This window comes from Physeter macrocephalus, chromosome 8 (assembly GCF_002837175.3).
Source record: "Physeter macrocephalus isolate SW-GA chromosome 8, ASM283717v5, whole genome shotgun sequence".
Classification (NCBI taxonomy): Eukaryota; Metazoa; Chordata; class Mammalia; order Artiodactyla; family Physeteridae; genus Physeter; species Physeter macrocephalus.
Window position 1 is genome coordinate 70,224,380 of NC_041221.1, and position 24,815 is coordinate 70,249,194.

The 24,815-nt window shown below is 40.8% G+C and overlaps 1 protein-coding gene across 3 annotated transcripts in view; it reads left to right on the plus strand.

Moving 5' to 3' along the window:
- Positions 1-24,815, plus strand: part of MAST4 (microtubule associated serine/threonine kinase family member 4) — a 599,104-nt gene that overhangs the window by 287,760 nt on the left and 286,529 nt on the right. The window contains exon 4 of one of the 3 annotated variants that reach the window (XM_055086603.1): positions 1,271-1,345. The exons of the other annotated variants lie outside the window; for them this stretch is intronic. Coding sequence (XP_054942578.1) covers positions 1,271-1,345 — 75 coding nt within the window. The remainder of the gene's footprint in view (positions 1-1,270; positions 1,346-24,815) is intronic. 3 annotated transcript variants of the gene reach the window in all.

Here is a 24,815-nt window from a genome sequence, read left to right on the forward strand (position 1 = left end):
AACATAATCCTGACGTGCAATCTGCTACTTATAACATTTCCTTTTTGAAAGGTAAGCGTTACACTTTGGATACCGAAGCAGTGATTGTTGGCAATTCAAGTGGGTGTGATTGATCAATGTGTTAAAAGTAACAGAGCTGTTATTCTTAGAAGAAAAAAAGAAAAGAATTCTCAAGTATTATAATATAGACATTGCATTTTTACCTAAGTAGAGGTCTTTTCACTCTCCTCTGTGAGCAGATGCTAATACTCATCTGACAGATATTTCACTCCCTAGGTAGATGCTCACTTGGACCAGGGGCTTTATGCCCAGGGGTTTTCTGAGACCGTCTCTCTGTTGCTTTCATCTCCCCATCCCTGAAGTCAGCGCTCACAGTGGATTGTGCTTGCTTCTTAGATTCTTGTTGACTGTTATCCAACTTTGAAAGATAGAGAAGTGAAACTCTATACCATTCATGGGGGCCCCTATTCCAAACTTTTCCTTTAAAATACAGTTGCTTGGGGGTGTGTGTGTGTGTGTGTGTGTGTGTGTGTGTGTGTGTGTTTGACGTGGAATGAGTGATGGGAGGTGTTAAGTCTTTCTACGTGATCCATTTGTCCAATATATGTATACAAGGGTTTGTCTAAGGAAACGACCACCCTTCTACACAGGTTAGGTTATAAACTTAATGCTCAATCTCTGTTCCATCCAATACAATTTAACTGCATTCAGGGGCAGAGTTTTTGGTGGCTGCCAGACACCAGGAATTCTGCCAGGATGAAGAAGAGAGGAGCTTCTGAGGCAAGAGAGTTTTCATGGTTTGTGGGGGGAGACGGTGATTTCCGTGTCTTTTTGGTGATATCCAAATGGGCGGCCCTTAAGACTGTCTAAGAATGCCCCTTACAGCCTTCTGCTCTTCTAGGAAGATTGACTTCATGTTCAGGGAAATCGTGCTCCAGTTTTCCTTAGTATTCTTGAAATATAATTAGGGGCAATACCAGGTAACAGGAAAGTGCAGATTTGATGGGACATGTGATACTGGGCTGTGTTCATGACTTTATCACACACATGCACATACAAGGCTATTTTAAATAAAATGACTTGCACGTGGCATGTGGTTCTGTGGGGGAAAATCGTGTCATGTCTTTTTATTGTTGGATTTTAGCTGAAACAGACAAGTACAGTGCCGTTAAATGCTGTCCCTCTCCCTTTTCCGACCATTTTCCCATCATCCCACGCCCTACCTTCTCCTCTTCCACCTCGTTCATCCCCATCTTCCATTCCCTGTCAGGAAGGGCAGCCTCCGAAGAGCCATTTCAACTCAGCCCGACATCGCCAGAGACTAGTGGACCCAGCTGCTTCAAAAGTGAGTGTGTCCTGTCGCATGGTGCATGGCGGTGTGGTCCTTGTGAGGAAAAGGGTGTTGTGGGGTTTTATTTATGCTGGTGCATTTGAAGGCTTTAGAGGAGGCAAAGTCTTCTCTGTTAATTGAAGGCCATTCACACCAAGGGAGTTCTGGCATTGAAGCACCAGACCTGAAAACAAGCAAAACCCTGATAAGTAGCACCTGCTGGTTTCTGTGGTGTAAATACTCCCACTCCCACTGCAGCCAATTTCAAACAGCAGTTTGACAGAAGCGACTTCAGAGCTGAGAAGAGATGCCCAGTGGAGCTCTAACCTATACAGATCCAATTGACACAAATCCTAGTTAAAATATAGCAGAAAATTAGGAAGTAAACCAATTTGGAGTATCTCTTACCTTTGTTTTCAATATAATGTATTTCATTGGAAGTTTAGATATTTTTAATCAATTAATGACTATATTTAACAACTGGCTTGTGAAATTCCCGGAAATTTACCAAGCTGGTGTGGGTGGGCTCCAGCACAGCAGTTCCACGTGTGATACATTCGTTGAGAATAGTCTTAAGTCATTTTGGTCATGCCCAACTCTTATGGTCTACAGAAAAGTGGCTGAGGTTTTGAGCAAGGATTTGCTGTTCCCACAGGGCTCAAGTAAGTCGCAGGCCAGTTCTGCTGCACACAGACTTTTATTAAACAGACATTTCCTGGCAAACAGGCACAAAGCATTCCTGCAGCCTGTCCTATAAACTCAGTGAAGTCCCTGCTCTCGGGCCCTTTAAGTGCTCCAGCCAAATCTTGTTGGAAGGTTCCACTTAAGGTTGATGACCTGACAACTTTCCGGAGGCAGGATTCTCTCATTTTTATGGTGGGCATCATGCAGTGGGGCTTCTGTGCCCCAGCTGCTGGACATAAGGCCATTGAATAGTTGGGCCTCGGGTGCTAGTCCTAAGGGTCCAAGTTACAGACCTTCATAGATTCTTATGCGCTGCTCATGCAAGGGTAGAGAATATCTCTAAATTGACTTTGCCGATTCACTTACCTTAAATACCGCTCGTTTCAACAATGAAATCCTGTTTCTAACATCCTGAGAACACTGATTTTGATTTCGGCAATGAAAACCCATTTCAGTATGCCAATTAGCAAAATCTCGGGTGTGACTGAGATACAGATACCTCTGATGTAATGCTAGCTGACCACCCTGGGGGAGGGGGAGTCAGTCCTGATCAGGGCTACTGACTGGGTATAGGATATAATTTTAACCAATACATAATATCACACTGCCTGTGTGGTAGTATTTGAAAGTGGACTCCAAATGTCATAGCCTTTTGTTACATTTATTAAGTACCTGGGGTGCCCCGCATCCCCAAGCTCCAGACAACTCACTTTGGCTCAGGATCCTTTTGATGAAGTTATGAAAGTTCTGTTAGTATGTGAGGGAAAAAAATAAACTAGCTCTGAATAAGGCGAATGGATTCATCATGTGAATCTTGCTAAAGTAGAGCACAGCTCAGAGTATACCAGGTCCTTCTCAGACCCCGCCTAAGAGTTTTCATTAATGAGGCACTAAAACATCCTGTGGTTAAGCACACTGTTAATGTGCTTAACCGCTTATAAAGTGGTTAATCCACTATTATACCCAGCATGTACCTCTCGGTCAGTTGTGTTTTAAGGACTCAACTCACCGAGTGCTTTTGTTCCTCCTCTTTCTTTTTTCCTGTGTTCATTTCATTCTGCTTGGCATTTTCAGAAATACTGTGCCTCACCCGTGCAAAGAGTTGTATATTACACTGTAAATTAGCTGTGTTCCTTCTGTTGAGTCTTTTTGTTGTTCCATTTTGTCTTGAGTGAGAATCATGGCTTCTTTTTCTGGACACACTCTAAGAGGAACTCATTCAACTGCTCTAAAGAAAACGTCTGGTGCCTTCATGTGTTGTGTGAATAGGTTCAGCCAGTGTTAACAAATAGGCTTTAAAGGTCAAATCCTTTCCTCCCCCAAATACTGCAGGACTAGGAATTTGAGAACTAAATTTTTTCCCTAATATTAGCAACTGATGGGGGGAAACCACATTTCTTGTGTCCATAGGTTACTTGGACAACAAATAGCAAATGGAAATATGCATCAGTGTAGCAAGTGACCTTTTGTTATAAGTACATCAGTGCTTAGAATCTGCACTGTATTTTCTTCAACTCAATAATCTGAGTTGTAGTAAAAAAAAAAAAAAAGAGCCCTGGTCAGTAACAATTTACAGTAAACCAGCTGCCAAATCTTTTGAGAACACTGATTTTGTTGAGTCGGCATTGTAATCTGGGAAGAGGTGTGATCAAGTAGAGATACTTAGTTTCCCATTAGCAATACAGAGGGGCGGGAAGAATATCCTTGACTGGGTTGTACATTGGGCTTTGTCATAAACCAGCTCTATGGCCCTGGGCAGCCACTTATCACTGAGCCACCGTTGCTCAAGGTTTTCTCTTCTATTAAATGAGTTTATTAAATGTTCCCTTAATCAAATTATGGAATTATGTTTCTCTTCCATCAAGGCTATTTATAACTAGATACTTAACCGTTTAGTCTGAGATTTTTGAATAGCATTTCTCAATCCTAAAATCCCTCTACAAACGGCATCCTTTCTCATGACTTGCAGGGCATTATTTTTGGGTGGCCTTCTATCAGTGTCTTCAACGGATGTTAATTTTTAAAACAGAATTACTTACTTTAAAGCTATGGGGGAAAATATGGACCAGAAATAAGGTGCTCATCTTCTGCTCAAGGAGTTGCCTTTTTTTTTTTTTTTTTAGCCTGAATTTTTTTAATCTTAGTCTTCGAAAGCCTTTGAAAGTGCTTTGAGTATAGGAGAGCAAGCTTTAAATCTGTTTTATTAGAATAAGAGTTAAAGAGTTAGGGAGAAATCAAAGGTAAGTACCTCTGATTGGCTAAACTTGTCCACTGGGAATTTCTAAAATGTCTTTTGTTTGGAGAATATGCTCATCTGTCTATCCCCCAGTATGAATGCTGTAACACATTAAATGAACAAAGAATGAAGAAAACGGGCAATAGGAATAATAGTTCAAAGACCACAGAGCAGTTATTTGTGGAGCTGGTAAAGGCTTCTGTTAAATAAAAATCAATTTGATATGGGAGCGTCGGGGACACGATCTGGGGAGACAGGAGGTGGACAGAAGATAACACGAGAGTGTACAGAGGATTAGTTTTCAAACCTCCTGGCATTTCAGCACAAAAGAATAATGAAGATTTATTCTAGATGAACTGTCATTTTTCATTGGAAGCTTTGCTGATCCAGAATAAATAGGTTCGTAGAGACTGTATTGAAATTTTGAGCATGTGACAGTAAGTAGCGGTGGGCATAGCATCTAATACATTTCAAAACCAGAAAGTGCTGTAACATTCTATCCTCTGAAAAAACAAACCAAACTCCCCAAATGGACAGATATCCCAGCTAACCAAAACCCTGCATCTAATTCTAAGATACATTGTTTCAATATGCCTTAGGCCTTGAAAATCGTTTATACTAATTCTCAGCGATTTCTCTACCTTTTTCTAATGAGAATAAGGTTTATAAAACCTGGGCTTCCCTGCTGGGAAAATCAGCCCAGAGCTATCTCAGAGCAGATGGTCTTCTTTTCTCACTACTATAAACCTTTTAGGATTGATCCTTTTTTCATTTTTATCTCTCTGAAGAGTAAATGTCTCTGAGACCTTAGAAACCCACTGTTCAGAGGGGGCAAGAGGCTGCATTGACCAGAGTTCATAGTTGCAAAGTTGATGTAGAATAAAAGCCGTGGAAATCATGGAATTGTGTTTCTCTCTATAATAGCAAAAGAAAATAGGTTGATTTTTCAAGTACTAAGGGGATAGGCTTTAAAATATGTGCATTTTGGCGGCTTCTCTGGTGGCGCAGTGGTTGAGAGTTCGCCTGCCGATATAGGGAACACGGGTTCATGCCCCGGTCCGGGAAGATCCCACATGCCGCGGAGCGGCTGGGCCCGTGAGCCGTGGCCGATGAGCCTGCGCGTCCGGAGCCTGTGCTCCGCAACGGGAGAGGCCACGACAGTGATAGGCCCGCGTACAGCAAAAAAAAAAAAAAAAAAAAAAAAAAAAATCTACATTTTTGAGCCTTATTATGCTTTGAGTTTCTGGATGGTAATTAACACCCTCCTAGTCCCAGGAATTTCAAGTGTTAAAGAATAATTTCTTCTCTTTTGGCGAATGTAATACTTGTTACTATATTTAAGGAGGTAGAAAGATGGGGAAGGGGCTGGGAAGATTGGTTGCCATAATTATTCTGGGAATATTTTAGTCACATAAAATGTTGTACTACGTAAACTTTATTTTTACAAGGGCTTTTAGGGGTGATACATTGATGACAGAAATTTTTGAGACAGCTTATAGTTTTTGTTTGTTTGTTTGTACATCAGCCATCTATGAATTGCCTTTGGTCCCAGCTAAAGTAGGTGTGAATCTTATATCTGCAACTTAATAGCTATGACTTTGGGGCAGTTACTTAATCACCCTGAGAAAGCCTCAGTTTCTTCATCTGAGAACAAAATAATATCCACCTCATGAGATTGTTTTGAGGAGTAAATGAGAGATTGTATGAAGAGTTTTTACCGCATAGATAGGCACTTAATGAGTGCCAGAAAAATTGTAGCTATCCTTTAAATTATGATTGCTCTTATTATGGTTATCAGGTAATCATTATCTAACTTGTTGAGGATTTTTTTTTTCCCTCTTGTAAGATAAGGGTTTAGGACCAGATGATCCTTGAGGTAGAATGTCTGCATTGTTAAAAGTCTGTACAGTTATACTTATTTTTGAATGTCATATACTCAGCTGTGTGGTAGCATGGAGGAATATAATTGTAGGATTTAGTTCTTACCTTCAAGAATATAATGTAATTGGCAAAGAAATAATGCAGAGACAGTAATCAATTGTTTGGTAAACAATATCAGAGGGGTGTTGATTTTGAACCAAAAGACATCTGTGAGCCACAGTCAGAAAAGGCTTCCTGGAGCTGGTGGGTTTTCATCAGGGCCCTGAAAGAAGGAAAAAGCTTTAAAAAAAAAAAAACAATTTATTTATTACTTATTCATTTTGGTCGCGCCTGGTCTTAGTTGTGGCATGCGGACTTCTTAGTTGCAGCATGCAAACTCTTGGTTGCGGCATGCATGCAGGATCTAGTTCTCTGACCAGGGATTGAACCTGGGCCGCCTGTATTGGGAGCTCAGAGTGCCACCCACTGGGCCACCAGGGAAGTCCCAGAAAGGGCTTTTTAAACCTTGAGTATGGGCGTGAACATTAGGAGAATGCACAAGGTAATGTGATGGGCCAGACCGGAATGGAGGGAGAACAGGTGACATGGAAGGGATGCTCCTGTATGGCTGTCCCTGGTGGGATGCAGGCGGGCTTTGCCATCACGCAGACTGTTCTCAAGTTCTGTGTATTAGTTGTGTGGCCGAGGGAAAGTCTCTTGTTTCCTCATCCATACAGTGAGGGGATAACCTCGTTAAGATTGTTCTTATAATGAAATGGTCTGGTGCAGACATTCTGTAGAGTGATCGGGCTGGTTTGGGTAGTAAAATGACAGTTCTTAGTTAAACTAGACACAGTCTGCCCTACAAACCAGCAATCCCGATCCAAAAGGACTGGCGTCTGTTGGAGGACACAGATGCTTCTTGCAACATTGTTGTTACCCCAGAAAGATTGGGGATGTCGTGGGTGTAGACAGTTGAGAGAGTGATTGGAAAAACAGGGTACATAACATAACATCTAGCAGTTAGAAGCAGCAACCTTGAAAGGACAAGCAGCAATGTGGGTGGAGCCTAAAACATATTACTGTGTGGAAAAACAAAGCTTAAACAAATTCAGTTCTTTACGACCACGCTTGTAATGTCTATTAAAAATACATGCACATCATACAACTTGCATTTTCCGGGAGCTCGTACAAATAGCTGACTATCCATCAGGCACATTAGAAAGGTGGGCTGGAGACAGGGAAGGGGTGTCAAAAGTTAGGTATGCAGGTAAATAAACTGATGGGTGGGAATAATATTCTCCGTCTGAGGAGTATGATTAACCCTACCCTCTCCTGTACGCTTGACTCTCCCCACATGAAAGTAGGCAGACAGGCCAAGAAGTATGGTATAAGGGAGACTTCAAGAAGTCTCTAGGAATGGAAGCAGTGCTCCTACAAATCACGGAGCAGCTGACACTTATGCAGGCCTGAAGCATGTCCACCTAGTTCTAGGTTCTGTACACACAGGGCTAACAACTTTACTCCTCACAGCATCCTCAGGAGGGTGGTACTGTTGATGGCCGTTTGGCAGGTGAGGCCACTGAAGCTTGCACGGGATCACATGGCTAGAATAAAATGGGAGCCAGGATTCGAACCCAGTCAGTCTGGCTCTTGGGATCCCTGTTCTTATCTATCCTGCCTGGCTGCCTGTGATGGACATAGCTGAAGTGGTGAAGGAGGACCAGACCCTTTCCATCCGTGGTGCCCTTGGACCATGCCTGGCAGTTGCAACTACTTCCTTTTTGTGGAGGCTGCCAATTTTTAAAAAAAATTACGTGTACTTGTGTGTGTACGCATGTGTATAAAACTTTTTATTGAAATATAACATACATTCACAAGCGTACAGCTTGATGAATTTCCACAAACTGGACAATCCTGTGTGACCAGCACCCAGATTCAGGAACAGAACACAGTGGGTAAACCTGAAAAACCAAAACTTCTGTCACTGTTACTGGGCATGAAGTTAGGATTGCTGGAAAGCAACATCATGAAAAACATAAGCCTTTAAAAGTGAAAACAATAGAAAAGTCAAAGATTCTAAAAATTGCTACAGGTTTTGGGTGTTTCTAAGGTGTAGGAAAAAACCCTCTACCTTTTCTCGATTTTTACCACAGTTAGTTGCTTCCGTTACCAGTAGAGGAGCGCACAGACCACTTGTGAAGGAAAGCAGAAAGTCTCTCAATGAGTTCAAGGCACACTCACCTTATCAAAGGATAAAACAGATTGAGCTGCAGGCCTTAGACATAACTAGATAAACACCTACATGGTGTGGATCATCAGGAAGGCATTGAATGGACAGGTAAATGAATTTTCACCTCTCCTCTGGTCATTGTTTAACTCCATGTCTTTGATGTTCAATCTAAACTCCTATGGACTGCACTTGTCAGCTTACAGGACAAAGCTATGACATTGTACCTCACACTCGAAGGGTAATGTTTTCCCATATTCCAAACGATTAGTTCCCTTCAGGTTCAGGCTGAGTCTGAGGTTGCATTTTGGGGGCTACACTTACAACATGATCTGTCTACCTGGCACAGCTGTGCACAGTTCACTGCCTTTGGCAGACAGCACAGAGAAGTTAAATCACTTGCAGGAGGTCCAGAGCTAGAACTCTGTGAAGCCCAGTTAGTCCCTGCGCTTAGCCACCACACCACGCCCTTTGCACCACCATCTAGGAGGGGCTCCGCCCTTTCCCGGGCGACACCCTGTACTGAGCGGCATTTCTCAGGGTTCAAAAGGAAGGCAACCACAGTACCCGTGGTGATGTTCTGCCTCCTGTGCCAGAGACCTCCTTTGACCTATATCCCACTCTCCTGCCACCTGACTCCACAGCACTAGGGTCCTACGGAATGCTGCAAAACTATCTGAAAAGCATTCATTCTCCTTACCATTCCTTTGTGTGTCCCTCCCAGTTTACAAGGATGTATTTCTCTGTTGGCTTTAACAGAATTCTAGAGCCCTAACAATTCAGTTGAAAAGTGGGCAAAGGGCACCCCAATTTTTTCAGCCTAACATCTCTCTACTCAGATACATACAAGTAATTCTACAGGAAGTGGATTCCACTTATTTATTTTCCATGATTCTGTGTATAATGTATAATGTAAACACAGTATTAAAGCAGTCAAAATTACAGGGCTAAAACATGCCTTTAGAATTCAGTTCCGGTAACTCTTACTGAAGCATTTGGCCATTTTGTGGCCAGGCATTTACGGGATTTAGTGCTTAAGCTTGAAGGTGAGTATAGCCTGCTGCCTTTTTTTTTTCTTTTTTTTTTTTTGCGGTACGCGGGCCTCTCACTGTTGCGTCCTTTCCCGTTGCAGAGCACAGGCTCCGTACGCGCAGGCTCAGCGGCCATGGCTCACGGGCCCAGCCGCTCCGTGGCATGTGGGATCTTCCCGGACCGAGGCACGAACCCGTGTCCCCTGCATCAGCAGGCGGACTCTCAACCACTGCGCCACCAGGGAAGCCCTAGCCTGCTGCTTTTTGAAGAATCACTCCCTAATCTTTAAAAAAAAAAAATCTTGTTATTGAGGTATAACATATATACAGAAAAGTACAGATATTTTAAGTTTGATATTATCCCAAAGATCTGAATGATTTTTTTTTCCTGTAAGAGTAACACATATCCAAAAAATGCAGATATCAATGAACTTTCACACACTGACTATACCCAGGTAACAACACCAAGATTTAAAACACAGAGCATTACCACCACCCCAGCAGACCCCTGTGTTACCCTTGTAGCAGTTTTCAGAATGTTTTAAATTTCTATTTTTGTTTTCAAAGTTGCATTTCTGTCCTGATACTGCTTGCCAACATCCTAATTCATTATCCAGTAAATATTTGTTTTTAAGAAAAGGATGGGATTGGGCTTCAAAATAGACGTAAAGAACAAGTGTAAAAACCATAATCATTGGGCTTCCCTGGTGGCGCAGTGGTTGAGAGTCCGCCTGCCGATGCAGGGGACACGGGTTCGTGCCCCGGTCTGGAAATATCCCACATGCCGTGGAGCGGCTGGGCCCGTGAGCCATGGCCGCTGGGCCTGCGTGTCTGGATCCTGTGCTCTGTGGCGGGAGAGGCCACAACGGTGAGAGGCCCGCGTACCACAAAAAAAAACCAAAAAACAAAAACTCATAATCATTGGCTTTTAATATTTTAGTTGCTGGAATTTCTATTTTAAGGCCATTTAAATGTTGTGACTGAAAATATTGAGGGGAAAGAACTATTTAATTTGGCCCGTTTCTCTTTCCTAACACAGATTTTTGTAGCGGTTTTCTTTCTCTCTCTCTCTCTCTCTCTTTTTTTGTTTCAGCTGGCAAAGGTTAAGTAGGCATAGGTGAATTGTTACAGCCCAACCTGTCTTGTCCTTAGGTGGATTCTTTTTTTCAAGGGCTTTAAAAAACTGGTGAATTACATTTGTTGACTTTTCTCAGTCATCAGAGTAGTGCTTACCAAAGACTTGTGTAACAGGCAACTGGCCAAGATGAGATTAGCAATTTATTCGAGGAAGGGTGTAGGAAATCTTTTTAATTTAGAGGTGAAAAGATCATCAGTTGGGTTAAGTACAGGTTATCCAATTTAGCTCTAGCTTTATGAAGAATTACTGAAATTGTTTCTTTGCCTTCACGGACTTCTTTATCCTGTTTGCCCCTTATACCCCTCTACTCCTAGGCAAAAAGAAAAACAAATCAAAACATAACCAGCAACTCTAAAAAAGTAATTTAAACATTTAGCTAGGCAACTTATTTTGCCTGGGGGTGTTCTATGGATTCTGATAGGGTTTTGGAAGGAGTTTCTTTGCTGACAGTACTGAGAAGAGCAGCCTGAGCAACTCAAACACACTTGCTGGCCAATGCTTGGAGACCATGGTATCTTTTTGTAACTGACTTGATTATCTTGATAACACCATTGACTGTTATAACATTTTTTCAAGTTAATTTTTTTTTGATAAGTTCTCCCTTTCCACTGTCTCACACATATTTATCTGCTTCTTGCCTGAAAAAGAGATTTGACTAAGATGTGCCCAAGTATGATTTTCTTTGTATTTATTCTGCTTGGAATTCACTGAGCCTCTCGGATATGTGGATTGATGCCTTTCATCAATTTTTTGGGAAAGTCTTTGGCCATTATCTATTCAAATATATCTTCTACTTTCTCTCCTCTCCTTCTGGGGCTCCATTTGTACCTATGTTAGGCAGTTGGATATTGTCCCACAGATCTTAGACACCCTTTTTTGTTTTTGCTTTATGCTTTATTCTCTTGGTGATTCGTTTTGGATAATTTCTATCATTTCGACTTAAACTTTATTTATCCCTTCTTTTGCTTTGCTCAGTCAGCTGGTAAGTCCATTTCACTCTGGTATCTTTCAGTTCAGCTTTTCCTCTTGTTCTTTATTATTAGTATAGTTTCTATCTCTCTAGTGAAATTTGCCATGTCTTCATTCATGTTGTCACACATCTTTGCCACTGTATCCTTTTGCATAGTTATTTTTGAGTCTTTGTCTGGTAACATCAAGATCTTGGCTCTCTCCACATCTGTTTGTATTGCCAGTTTCTTTTCTTGACCATGGATCTCAACAGTACCTGCACAGTTCAGGTAGTGAGCAGAATGGCTCATCACCCTGACTCAAGAGGTGTGGCATAGAAGAGACACACCTTTTCCTGGAGCTAAATATTATTTACCTCAATTTCTATTGTTCTTTCATGCAAAATGTTTGGCACCTACTCAGAATTATAAACACACGAAAAAGCAACATCTCCTATTTCCCAGGCTTCCTCTTCCACTTAGAATGTGGACAATGACAAGAGACCATTGTTGTTATCAAAACAAGGTGTGTAAGCTACAAAATCATACTTTAAAAAATAATTTTAAAAGCTAAGGGCATAAGTAAACCTAAAAAGGGAACTCCAGAGTGACAAACTCTTAAAGGAAAAGGCCCGTGGCTATCATGGTAGAATGTCAGGAGGAGGAGGAATCTGCCATAGATGGGTAAGAGAGGAACCAGGCAAAGTGATAACATATTTTTCATTTCTAGCTTTTCTTCACATCTTCACACATGTAATTGAGAGTAATGGTCTCTTGTGATTGTCTACTTCCTGAATGGAAGTGGAAGTCTCAGAAATAGGAGGTTTGTCCAAGGAGATAAGGGAATTTGCCAATAGGGAAAAGGGAACAAAGATAAGCCGAACCATTCATAAATAGGGGCTTAGTTGTGTTATTCCGTCACTGTTAGACACACATGGCTGTGATAATAGTCCTTATTTCCTGGGTGTATCTTTCACATGAAGTGTAGACCTATGGAATGGTAGTCATGTGTTTTTATGCCTTGGGTTTATTTCTTTAGCGATTTGATCACTGTTGTGCACGAGGGATTTGTTTATGTAGCTGTTGTTTTCAGCCTTCTCTTGGAATTGTTGTGCATTCTTTCAAGGTGTACTGGGGGACACTTGATTGAATTACAGTGTAGAGCACCTACCTCTTTTCATCAGAGTGCAATACCAGACTGTGAAATTCAGTTACTAAATTCAGTCACTGGTGTATCCCATGGCAGTGATTTGGTCTCTGCTTTTCTTATGGTCATCCTATCATTGTACTAAAGTAAAGGCTCAGTTAAACTTACATTTCTCAAAGCTTGTTCTGCGTATGTGCCTCAGTGATGTTTTCCCCAAAGTGTTCCATGGTTCCATTAATTTTGGGAACACTGCAAACCATGGCCCTTGATCTTGTTAAATAAAGTGCCAATAATTTAAAAAATCTTGGGGAAATCTTGCAGTAAGTAAATTCTCTGAGCTGTATTAGGTGTCTCTCAAACTTATTTGAATACAGAACTTTTACAAAGGAACTTTTAAGTTTTTCTTGTCAATACCCATTAGCAAAGTTCTTTGGCAAATGTTGAGTTAAATGGACCTGTTGCTCTTTATTTCAAGGAATATGAATAATTCATATTGGCTGCCACTCTCTACACCTGGGAAACGTCTTCCCCACTGCTTTCTGGTAAGGAAACTAGCATTTTTGGAGGGAGGAAGAGCTCTAATACAGACGATTAGAGCATTATACTTAGGGCCTGCTACTTAGGACAGAGCTAATGTTGTGCTCTGCCATTGTAGGTGTGTACTGGTCTCGGCCTCACTTGTCCAAGGACTGTCCCAGTTTGCTAGTCCAGAAAGATAGGCTAGGTCAGCTGTCACATCCCCCCAAATGAAAAAAGACAGCAAGCTGCCTAGACTGCAATTGGAAGGAAAGGTCAATCAATATATTACCTTTCCTTCCATGTGTTCCTTGCCTGCTGGCTGAGTTGTGCCTTCTCACTGCGGTGGTAATCTCTTCCACAAAATTGTGTTTTAACCTTGCAAATAGGTGAAAGGAAGGGCACAGTTAATAACATCTTCTCTCCTACACCTCTGAGTTTATTTGGGCTGACTCTTGCTCCCCCTCCCCCAGCCCCCGCCTTGCATGGTTAGATGCTTAGATGGAGAATTAGGCGAGTAGCTGGTGTCACTTATTGTGAGAGTTTCTGTGAGAACTCTGTCACGCTCTTGAACAGACAGAATGCAAACATGTTTGTAAGTTTTGACAGTAGCCAGGATCTAGGAGGAATAGAGGCTTTTTTCAAAACATTTCTCGGTCAATATGTTTACTCTCCTTCACCAGCCATGCAGTGTGATATGGTGCATCACCAATACTTGAAATAGGCTGCAACAGGAGGTCAGAATAGGGCATAGATTTTCTAACACAGCATGTTAGATGGAATGATTTTGTGTACTCTGAAGTAGAAAATTCAATCAGAATTTTCCACACTTTTTAGTTAAAGCAACACTGTTATTTATTGATGAAAGGTAGACTGAGAGAAATATAGAATGAAAACAGAGTAGATGACAAATCTAGCATTATTCCTGTCCTAGTGAGAAATACTTTTTCTCTTGTAACTTAATGAAAGCTACACGAGATAAAAAGGGTCTGCTTAAAAGATACACTGTGGAATGCTTGGAACATATGCCAACTTGTTTAGCATGTGTGGGGGTAAAAATGGAATCTGGCTTTTTAAGAAGTTTGTTTTTCATTGAGATGGACTTTGTGCTTGACAGAGGGCAGTTACAGTGGCCCAGGTAATCTATTTTGGCTTAGTTTTAACGCAGCAGAATTCATTTGGAAAGCACCTGAGAGTATCAATAAGAAATTCAAGGATAGATTCTCTAAGCTTTCATTCAAGTAGAATATTTAAATGTATTACTAGTTTTCATCTGTGCTTTGGTGCACAGACGATATATCAGCATAACTACCTATCGTGTAGATGAACACTTTACACTTTCAAATTGCAAAACCTTAGGGTTGCAATGTCAGATTTGTGAATGAATATTTAAGATAGAATAATAACCTAATATTAGCATGCTCGATGTGTGCCAGTCACTTTTCTAGGTACTTTATGTGTATTCTTTCATTTAATACTCACAGTGACACTATGAGGTCTTATGATTGATCGTTTCCAGTGAGGGAAGGAAGCCACAGAGAGGGTAAGTCATTTGCCCAATGCCATCATCCTAAGCCAGCTTCCTGAGCCGCCCTGCCTGGCTGCCTTCTTGCGGCTCTGCCATCTCAGCACTTTCCTCCTGGTGAGCCTAAGGACACGTGGGTTAGCAATTTAATTCAATTAGCATATAGCATTTAGCACTTAGGGTTTTTATATTTAGATTCTATCTTTAAAAGACACATATAATCTTTCATATGTGGAATCTAAAATAACTGAACTAGAAAAATGAGAGTAATGGTGGGTTACCAGGGGCTGGGGCTGGGGGAATGGGAGAGATGTTGTTTAAGGAGACATACTTGCAACTAACACATAAATAAGTCCTGGAGAGCTAATACACAGTACAGTGATTATAGACCACAAACTGTATTATAAACATTAAGCTTGCTAAGAGACTAGATCTTAATTTTTTCCCGTCACTAGAAGAAATGATAATTATGTGACATGATAGAGTTGTTAGCTGACACTACAATGGCAATTATATTGCAATACAAATGTATCAAATCAGTATGTTGTACACCTTAAACTCATACAATGCCATGTCAATTATAGCTCAATAAAAAAAAGAGACATGTAGTTCTTTAACAGTTATTTTACTTAGCTACTTTTTTCCTCATTGATACATAATTCTATTCAGTGTAATTTAGTTTACTTTCTTTTCTTGTTTTACTAGCATTTAAAGTGATAGGACCATTTAAAAGCATTAGGGCCAATTCATCAGCTTGTCTAAATTGTGTGACTTTGAAAGATAGTTTAGGCTGCTTGTAATTTTGTATTCTTCAGTGTTTGAGAGTTGATTTTCCCCCTTTGTTCATACTATGTTATAGTATAGTCAGTTTAGACTGTTTTTTTTTTTTTTTTTTACTTCTATAGACAGTGCATCCAGACTTGACTATGAATTTCAGGTTTCCAAGGTGATAGTGTAATCCAGTAACACATAGCTTCTCTATAATACAGCAATCATGTCAGTACAATAAGGTCTAGTATGCTTTTTATTTTTAAAAGGAAGAACCTAATTAGTATAATAGAAACCATAATGGAAATCACCTAAGCTCACCCCTGAATTAAAATGGCAGCGTTCACATATGATAAGGGGGAGAGCTTCCTGCTCGGAAAATACTTAATTTTTCAGTTAGTAAAAATAAGAGGCCACCTTATGAAAACTTTCCTGGGTCTTCAGTTTAAATGTCCACTCTTGTTGTTGTCCTTCTGATCCAAAAACATCACACAAGGGATCATTTTGACTTTGAGAGAGAGGATTCTGTCTTTGCAATGAGAATAGAATTCAGTCTTAGGGAAGAAGCAATTAAAACCCCAAAGCCTTTTATTGCTTTTGATGCTTAAAAAAAAAAAGGCAAAAACTCCACTGTACTTTAATATTTTCTGCTAATTAACTGTCACAAATGTGATACCATTAAGTTTGGATTCTCTTTGGTTAACTTCAAAGTCATTAACACACACTGCACGGCCCTCCCAACTGATTTTGGAAAAAGGAACCACATTGACAGATCTGTAATCAGTGTTTCCAAGGATTTTGTTTCTCATACAATCTAATCCTAATTTAAGGAACATTTGGTCTTTTTCTCTGGGTAACAAGCACCAGCCCTCCTAATGCTCAGAGTTGATGGTGTAAGGGTTGTCTTAATGCCAGGTGTACCTTTGGATACACTGCTCCAAAGCTGACTTTGGAGCTTGCAAAGTTCACTACTATTTTTGGAGAGTATCAGGAATGTATTTAGCTGCAAATAACTGCAAACGCAACTAACAGCAGCTTAAATAAATAAGGACTTATTATTTCTCACATAAAAATGTTTTTTGGTTGAGTGTCCAGGGCTGGTGCAGTATGGGAAAGGGTCATCAAGGCTACTTTGTCTTTGCTGTACTATCCTTAATGTGAGGCCACTGACCTTGGGCAAATCACAGTGTAACTTTTCCAAGGTTCAATTTCCCCATCAGAAAAAAATGGTGGTCACCCTTCCTATAATTGCAGGGTAGGGGTAAGGCTTAAATGAAACCCTGTAGGAGAAAATGAGTAGCACAGGGCCTGGCACCCACTAGATTTCTTGCATCACAGGAGCAGCCCAGCAGCACCAGTTTTCATGGGGGATGGGGGGAAGGTGTGAAGCAAGAAATAGGGGATCCTACCTTACTCTGTGTTCTTCAATCTCAGGGTTCCCAATTCCAGTGTACTTTCAGCTGATGCTATTAGAAATAGCACATTGGAGAAAGTAACTTCCAAAAAAGTCCAATATCATACCCTTTAACAAATAGGACCTGTTACTTACGAAGTAAAATATATCCTTTGTAAGGCAATTGTTTATTTTATTCTGTGACCTCTTTACAGTAAATTTCAGTACCATTAAAGGCTTAAGACACATTATTGATTATTTGAATATGTGTGTCATTAATCTTCCATCACCCTCATACATTTTATATGTACATTTTAAACATCGTCTTTTGCATTTAGATGGAGAAGAGTGGTTTCAGAAGAAAGCAGACTTGTGGGTATCAGCTTCATATAGCACTTCAAGAGCTCCCTTGAGCTGATTTGCCTGTAAATTTCTACACTAAAATGAGCTTTCAGAATAGTGGCTGCTTAGATAAACTATAGAGTGTCTTTAGTAAATAAAAATGATTAATCAGCTGAATGAATTCACTATCACTGGTCAAATAGTCTCATCCAGTTCTGTTTCCTGGTTCTATAAAAAGCCTTTTTGTATTAAGGTTGTCTGTAATTTTAATAGAACCTTTGAATTATTATCTGATTTTTAAAAATTGGTTCATAAAAGGATATTGATTCTTTAAATTAGGGGTGGTTGAAATATTGTTTATGAGCCAGCAGTCTCCTTTGATGGACCCTGGAAACCTTGGTCAAGAAAACTCATCTTAAATCTGTGCTACGATACTCTTAAAAAAAATAATCACAACTCTTAATGACTGACTCTGGATTGGACAGTAACATTGGTGTGGAAATGCAGGGGAACCAACAGGTAAAACAGAAAATCTGTTAAGCAGGGTCTTTTCTAGTTTTGCCAGTCATTGATATTCATTTCTTTCCCAGGGCGTTTTCCTGGGTAATGAGAAGATTCTAAAATCAAATAAGGATTTTGAACAGTGAAGATGTTTGCCACTGTTCTGTTGAAGAATCCTATAGATTTATAGTGATCCTAAGAGGTGTCTTATAGCCACTATATTAACTATCCTTTTAGAAGCTTATGAACATTGTAGCTTTTATTGATTCCAGGGAATTGTACCCAACAGTAATCAATAAAAGTCCATAGTAACTTTCTTCCCATATAGGAGTGTGCAGATCAATATTTTGAATTTACTGTAATTTGCCGGTAATGGATGGAAGACCTGAAAAAATTGTGAAGCCTTGCAGGGCACAGCTGTGTGGTGTTGCCTTTTTATCTAAGCTCACCGTAGGTCACAGGCTTTCCCAAGTAACAAGAAACATAGTTAAGTGGCAGGGCTGATACGCGTATTTATCAAGAGCCTTCATAAGTCTCTTCTAAGGGAAAAAAGAGAATCACAAAACTTGTCCACAGTGACCTTAACTTTATGGTCCTGAAGGACCCCTGAATATGCAGTCTTAAGGGCAATTAAAATTTTAAATATCCAGCATTTGTGTTTGATCTCCTTCTGCTAAAGGAATTTTTTCTGCTGATTAGTAACAGGGTGTGTGATTTCACTGAAGCCTGATTTGCTTGGAATCTTCCAGTTGTTCAACAGAACTGTGCCCAGGTTCTGCATTCAGAGAGGACAAGGTAGGCGTCCCGAGCACTTGCTCTTTGATTTTACCCATTTCTCTCTTGATTAGAGCTCTTCACTTGTGCCCCAGGTGGCACATCTGATGCGAGTATCACACTTCAATAGTAATGGCTGACATCTAGGGTGCTGGTGTGTTCAGGAACTGTGCTACATGCAGGATGTACGTTCTCAGTAGTCTTCTCAACACCTTATGGCATCAATTGTAATATCCTCATTTTATAACTTAGAAGACTAAGTCTTAGAGAAGTTAAAGAGATTTTTCAAGGACATTTTCCAGCGTTGACTTACATTAGAATATAGATATATCTGACTCTAGATCCTATTCATTTCATCACTATGAAGTATACAATGGGCTTAAATAAGTATTTTTGTTTAGCATGAAGTTTGGCTGATCTAATATACATTTTCTTGTTTTGCTTCCTTTGTTGCAAAGGACTGTGGCTCCTCTCATTTGATCAAAAGTGACACACTTTTGCTTGAAAGAGACAGTATTTTGTTCTTTAAGAAGAAAATGAAGACATAAAATACCGCATGACTGGGCTGGAAGCTCCTAATCTTGAGGAAATAAATGTACCTCACTTAGTATATAGTAAGCACTCAATAAACTGGAGATGTTATTAACATTAAATACTAGTTATTACTCAGCAAACCCTGCAGAGAAACATGGAGACTTAGGAGGCAGATTTCCCTTATATAATACTGAATTGGAAGGCAGTATATATATATATATATATATATATATATATATATATATATATATATATATACATATAAATGTGAGATTCCCAAGCTTGATTTTTTGATGTCAAGGGTGTAGTTAGGAAACATCAAAACCCCTCGTAATTGGCTGGAAAGGAAGCTTGTTTCATTTGCTCATTGACTTGGGGTTAACTGATGATTTGACTTGTTATGCTTTTTCTACTTAAAAAGGTCTGTGTTAAAAGTAATGTGTTTGCAAGGCTTTGCTTCAAATAAAACCAGAGTCTATAAAAATAATTTAAGTGTGAAATTTGCTTAGAAAGAGCTGCAAAGCTGTGTTGTAACATTCCTTTCTAAGAGTAATTGCCAATGTGTTATCAGCTATGAATGCAACTTGATAGCCTACATGAGGGGAGTCTGTGGTACAGATACACCAAGTCTTACTTGGTGATGAAAAATAATTAAACTGCTCTGGACTCAGACTGCTGCAGATTCAAAGACAAACTAAGCCATTTACCAGCTCTGTGACCCTGTGTTGCTACTTAACTGGTCTGTGCCTTAGTTCTGTCAAATGGAAATAATAGTGAAAATTAAGATAATGTACATCACCATGCAGTAAACATTAGGGACTGTTACTAGATGGATGAAGGCAGATGGGCTTAGTAAAGAAAAACAATTCCCACCAATTATGTAAAAATTTTAAAGTGGAGGAGGGGTTTGTGATGAATGATATTTAACTTGCATGCAAAGACCTGCGATGCCCACCTTTGCTCTTATCTTACTTTGCAAATCTATCCCACATTCCCTCCCATCTGGGACTCTTTGGTCTAAATTAAATGGTTTTGCCATCCCCTTATCCACATTCAGATTTCCATTATTTAACTTTTGGATGGCCCTCTTCCCTAGTCTCTGGATGGAGCCCTGCCCTTAGCTCCTAATGTTCTGAACCTTCCCAGGAGTTAAGCATTTCTTTTCAACTCCCGTAGATCCTATACACACACTTCTCTCTTGAATTTGCCTCTCCTCTCTTTCCCCACTTCCTCTTTCTTAGTCCTGGCACTGGGCTTTGCTTCCTGGACAATTGAGTAAGCCTCTGAGTTAATTTCCCATGTGTCTTCCATAAGCCATTTGACACCCTGATACCAGAGTGATCCTTTTTGACGTGTAAGTTTGACCATCTTATTCTCCTACTTAAAATGTTCCATGAGCTCCCCATTGCCTATAGGATAAAGACAGACTCTTCCAAAACCCTTCTGTGATTTGCCTTGTCCCTGCCTCTGTTCTCATGTCCTGCTGGTTTTTTCTTTCTACCCTCAGTTCCGGCCAGTCCAAGTTTACTAAGAGCTGTGTACTGTTTCACTCCGCCGTACTTTGCAGCATCCGTTCCCTCTTCTGGAATGCCCCTTTTCTCACCCACTCCTGAGGCTGCCTAGCCAACTCCCAGAGGCCGTGAAAGAAAGACCATGCTTAAGTATTGCATCACTTGGGAATATTTGAATTGTAAGGAACAGAAACCACAGGTTAAACTGGTTTAAACAATAAAGGGACTCGATTGACTCAAGTAACTGAGAAATCCAGGTATAAACAAGACTAGATCCATTGTTTCAAAGACATCACCCAAGACCCAGTTTCTACCTGTCTTTCTTTTCTGTCACCTTCTACCCTGCGGCTGTCATTAGCTTCTTGGGGTTAATGATCCTCCTTTCCTGTTAACTCTCTTGGAAAAAGGAAGGCATTCTTTCCCAGGAGCCTGGAGCAAACATTGTTTTGCATCTTGTTTTCCCAAATTGAATCGGTTGCCATCTTTGAACCAATTACTTTGGCTCAGACAATGAATTTTGTCATTAGCTTAACTTAACCTAAGCTAAACCTGGAGGTTGAGAATAGCCTCAGTTCCACCAGATTTTGTTATCGTGAATAATGGAGAATATCACTGGGCAAGAAACAATCCTGACTCTCCTTAAAGAAAACTGATCAGCCCCTCCCTTGGTACTATTGAAAAAACCACTATTCCAGGCCTTTCCACACTATATTCTAAAGCAAGTCAAGTCCTTTATCCCCAGTGCCTGGCATAGCACTTGCCTCAGCAGCCTTTACTAAAAAGTGTGCAAATTGGATAAAAGAACCCCATTTTGCTTGCTTTAATCCCCATGTGTGCCCCTTGTTTTCACCTTTGACAGATTTTGTCTTCTCTGTTTTTGAAATTACAGAACTCCAAGTAAATTGCTTCAGTTTTCCTTTGTTCTTCTTTAAAAGGTACCTGTTTTTACTTGTACTTTTCTCCCTCTTTAGAGGAAAAGCTGCCCTCTTTTTTTTTTTTTTTTTTTTTTTAATTAAAGCCAACCCTCTGTGCTCATGTCCTCATTTTGACTCCCCTCCCTGTCATTCACACCACCATTCTGGCCTGCTCTTCAGCACTTTCGCATTGGAGTGTAGGGGGAAAATTGGGGCTGGGTGTCATAGGTTCGCATTTTGCTTCCACCGTCTCTTGGCTTTGCGATCCTGGGCAATTGCTCATCTCTGGGCTTTCCACGGGAAGGCTGGCGTGTCCTGCCAAACAGCCAGGTGAGTTTGTTAAGAAATTCATAGACTCCATTTCGGATAGGATTTTATAAAACTCAAAGAGCCAGACACCCATATTGTGACTGAGAAACTGTGTATGGAAAGGGCCTGTGAGGCGAATGTCTAGTCTTGGGGGCGATGGCCGTTGATTTGAATTCACGGCAGAAAAAGCCAACCCAGAAAGAAAGGAAGGCAGTAACTACTTCTGTTTTTTCAGAGAAAGTGAGTATGCGGTTGTGATAGAGTAAAATTTACATGAAAACGCAGCAAGGATTTTGTGTGTGTACCTTTCACGGTTTATTTTGTTGAACTTTACTACCACAGGTAAATATGTTAAAGTGCACTGTGGTTATAGACACAGAAACAGAATGAAATAGAACCTGCAAGAAAGGAGAGGTCCTTTAGGATTCTCCAGCCATCTCACATTACCACTGAGTGGCGTTTTACAGGGTGAACAGTTTGAATGTCCAAGCATCTCTGTAGAGGTCTACCTACTGCTTCTCCAGCTTTATGCTACAGATTTTTATGCAGAGAGCTATGTACTTTATGGGCGATTCACTGGATTTTTCAAGAGGTTTGAACATAAGCCCCTTTTGTGTGCAGCTTTGTTTCAGAACCAAGCCTGGTTCTGTAAGATCTGGTTCTGTGGTGTGAGCTTTTCTGTCCCCTGCTTCTGCCTTCACAAGTAACTCAGAAATGGAGGCCAGAAAAATGGGGCCAAAAACATCCCTTTAAAAGAGCCAATCCCTTGCTGAGCCTATACCCCTAGCTAAATTTACACCCCATCAGGTAGGGAGAGTTCCATTTGGGGTACCCCTCCTTGCCCTACAGTGCTTCCCACTTGGAAAGGGAATAACAAAAAGCCTTAAAACTTCACTACTCTGATGACAGCTAGAAAAGTAGTATTCCATAAAGAAAAAAATCCAAAGGCAAACTAATAGGCCTTACGGGTACTTAAAAGTACCAGCCTCCATGAAACAACGTATACACACAACTCCCTCTCCATCTCCAGGGTGGTGTTCAGACATCGGTATTTGTAAAAGCTCCCTGGGTGACACTGATGTGTAGCCGGACTGCATTCAGAACCACTGCTTGAGCTGAATTATCTCATCCCCTTTTATTTTCTCTCCCCTGTTAACATTTATTCATTCAAATTATACTGCATAATCCTGCACCTGGTGATACCTCTTTTGCTGTGTGTTTCCCCAACTAGCTTTTAAATCTGTCTTATTTTATTTCCTCCTTACGTGTCCCTAACAGTGCCTGATACACTGCTTCCCGCATCGCAGCTCTTTGAACTCTCTCCCTAAATTAATGGTTTGTCTGTCAGTGCAGAGGAGTTGTAGTCACCCTTGATGGTAGGGTGAGGACACCAAGGACAATTAAGGGACAGTGATCACGGGGAAATACATGAATGTTAAATCAAATCGTTTTCTGGAAAATAGTGAGGGGATGGTACGTGCTGGCCATCACTGTTCTATTTGTTTGCAGAATGTTGTTTTCGTTTTGTGTTTGGAGGTGGGGGAGGAAGGGCTGGTTTCTGAATTCCAAATCCTCTCCCCTTTCTTTGGAGGACCTCCCAGAGTATGGGAGGCATGGTGGTGGCCTGGCCCCATCTCCCACTGTGCTCATGAAGGGAGCCAGTGTTCCTTGTTCCTGCTCCCTGGGCAGCTAGGGCAGAAACTCAGGCGTGATCGCGCTGGCTGACACCCAGCAGTAATGGGACACTCACGGGGAGTGGGGACCTGCCAGAGTGCTGAGGGGAAGGTGCTGGGACAGTGGAGAGGTCCTTCCTGGAGGCTGAGCTCCATTTGAGCCTTGAGCAGCAGAGGTGTCCTAACGGGCTGTTCCCCAGATGTGGTCATGTTCTCTGGGGGTTAATTTCCTAGTTCCCACCCATTTTCTGACCTTGTCTGTGCAACAATCCCGTCACCTGTGTGAGAGCTGGTGTCAACCCAGTAGTATTTTTACTTGCTAGCCTCATTCAGTTTGTGTTGTTTGAAGAACCCAGGGTCTGCATAGTTCAGCACATCATTTAACAGGGTGTAGTGTGTAGCAAAATTCTCCCCTAACCTTTATGTCTTTCTTCATAAACGAGATATTAGTAAAACCTTACATAACTTTGTCAAAGTTAAATTACAAGTGAAAACCCTGTATATCTCCATGGCATACCCCCTTCGACTAGGTTTCCAAGACGCAACATCTCCTATCATAGAAGAACTCCTACACTTTCATGACCATACGCTAATAATTGTCTTCCTAATTAGCTCTCTAGTCCTCTACATCATCACCTTAATACTAACAACCAAACTAACACATATCAATACAATAGATGCCCAAGAAGTAGAAACCATTTGAACTATTCTCCCCGCTATCATTCTAATTCTAATTGCCCTACCATCCCTACGAATCCTCTACAAAATAGACGAAATTAACAACCCCTCCCTTACCGTAAAAACAATAGGCCACCAATGATATTGAAGCTACGAATACACCGACTACGAAGACCTAACCTTCGACTCTTACATAATCCCAACATCGGACTTAAAACCAGGAGACCTGCGACTATTAGAAGTAGATAACCGAATAGTCTTACCCATAGAAATAACAATCCGAGTGTTGGTCTCCTCTGAGGACGTCCTACAATCATGAGCTGTACCCTCTTTGGGCCTAAAAACAGACACAATTCCTGGGCGCCTAAACCAAACAACCTTAATATCAACACGACCGGGCTTATTCTACGGACAGTGTTCAGAAATCTGCGGCTCAAACCATAGCTTCATGCCAATCGTCCTCGAACTAGTACCCCTGGAGAGCTTTGAAAAGTGGTCCATCTCTATACTGTAACCTCATCCAGAGGCTAAATCAGCGTTAACCTTTTAGGTTGAAGATTGAGAGCCAAGCCTTCCCTTGATGACATGCCACAACACAACATCAACATGATTTCTTACCATCCTATCCATATTCCTAACTCTCTTCGCACTACTCCAATTAAAAATCTCAAAACACCTTTACACCCCTAACCCTGAATTAACACCCACCAAAACACGAAAACAACAAACCCCTTGAAACACTACATGAACCAAAATCTATTTACCTCTTTTACA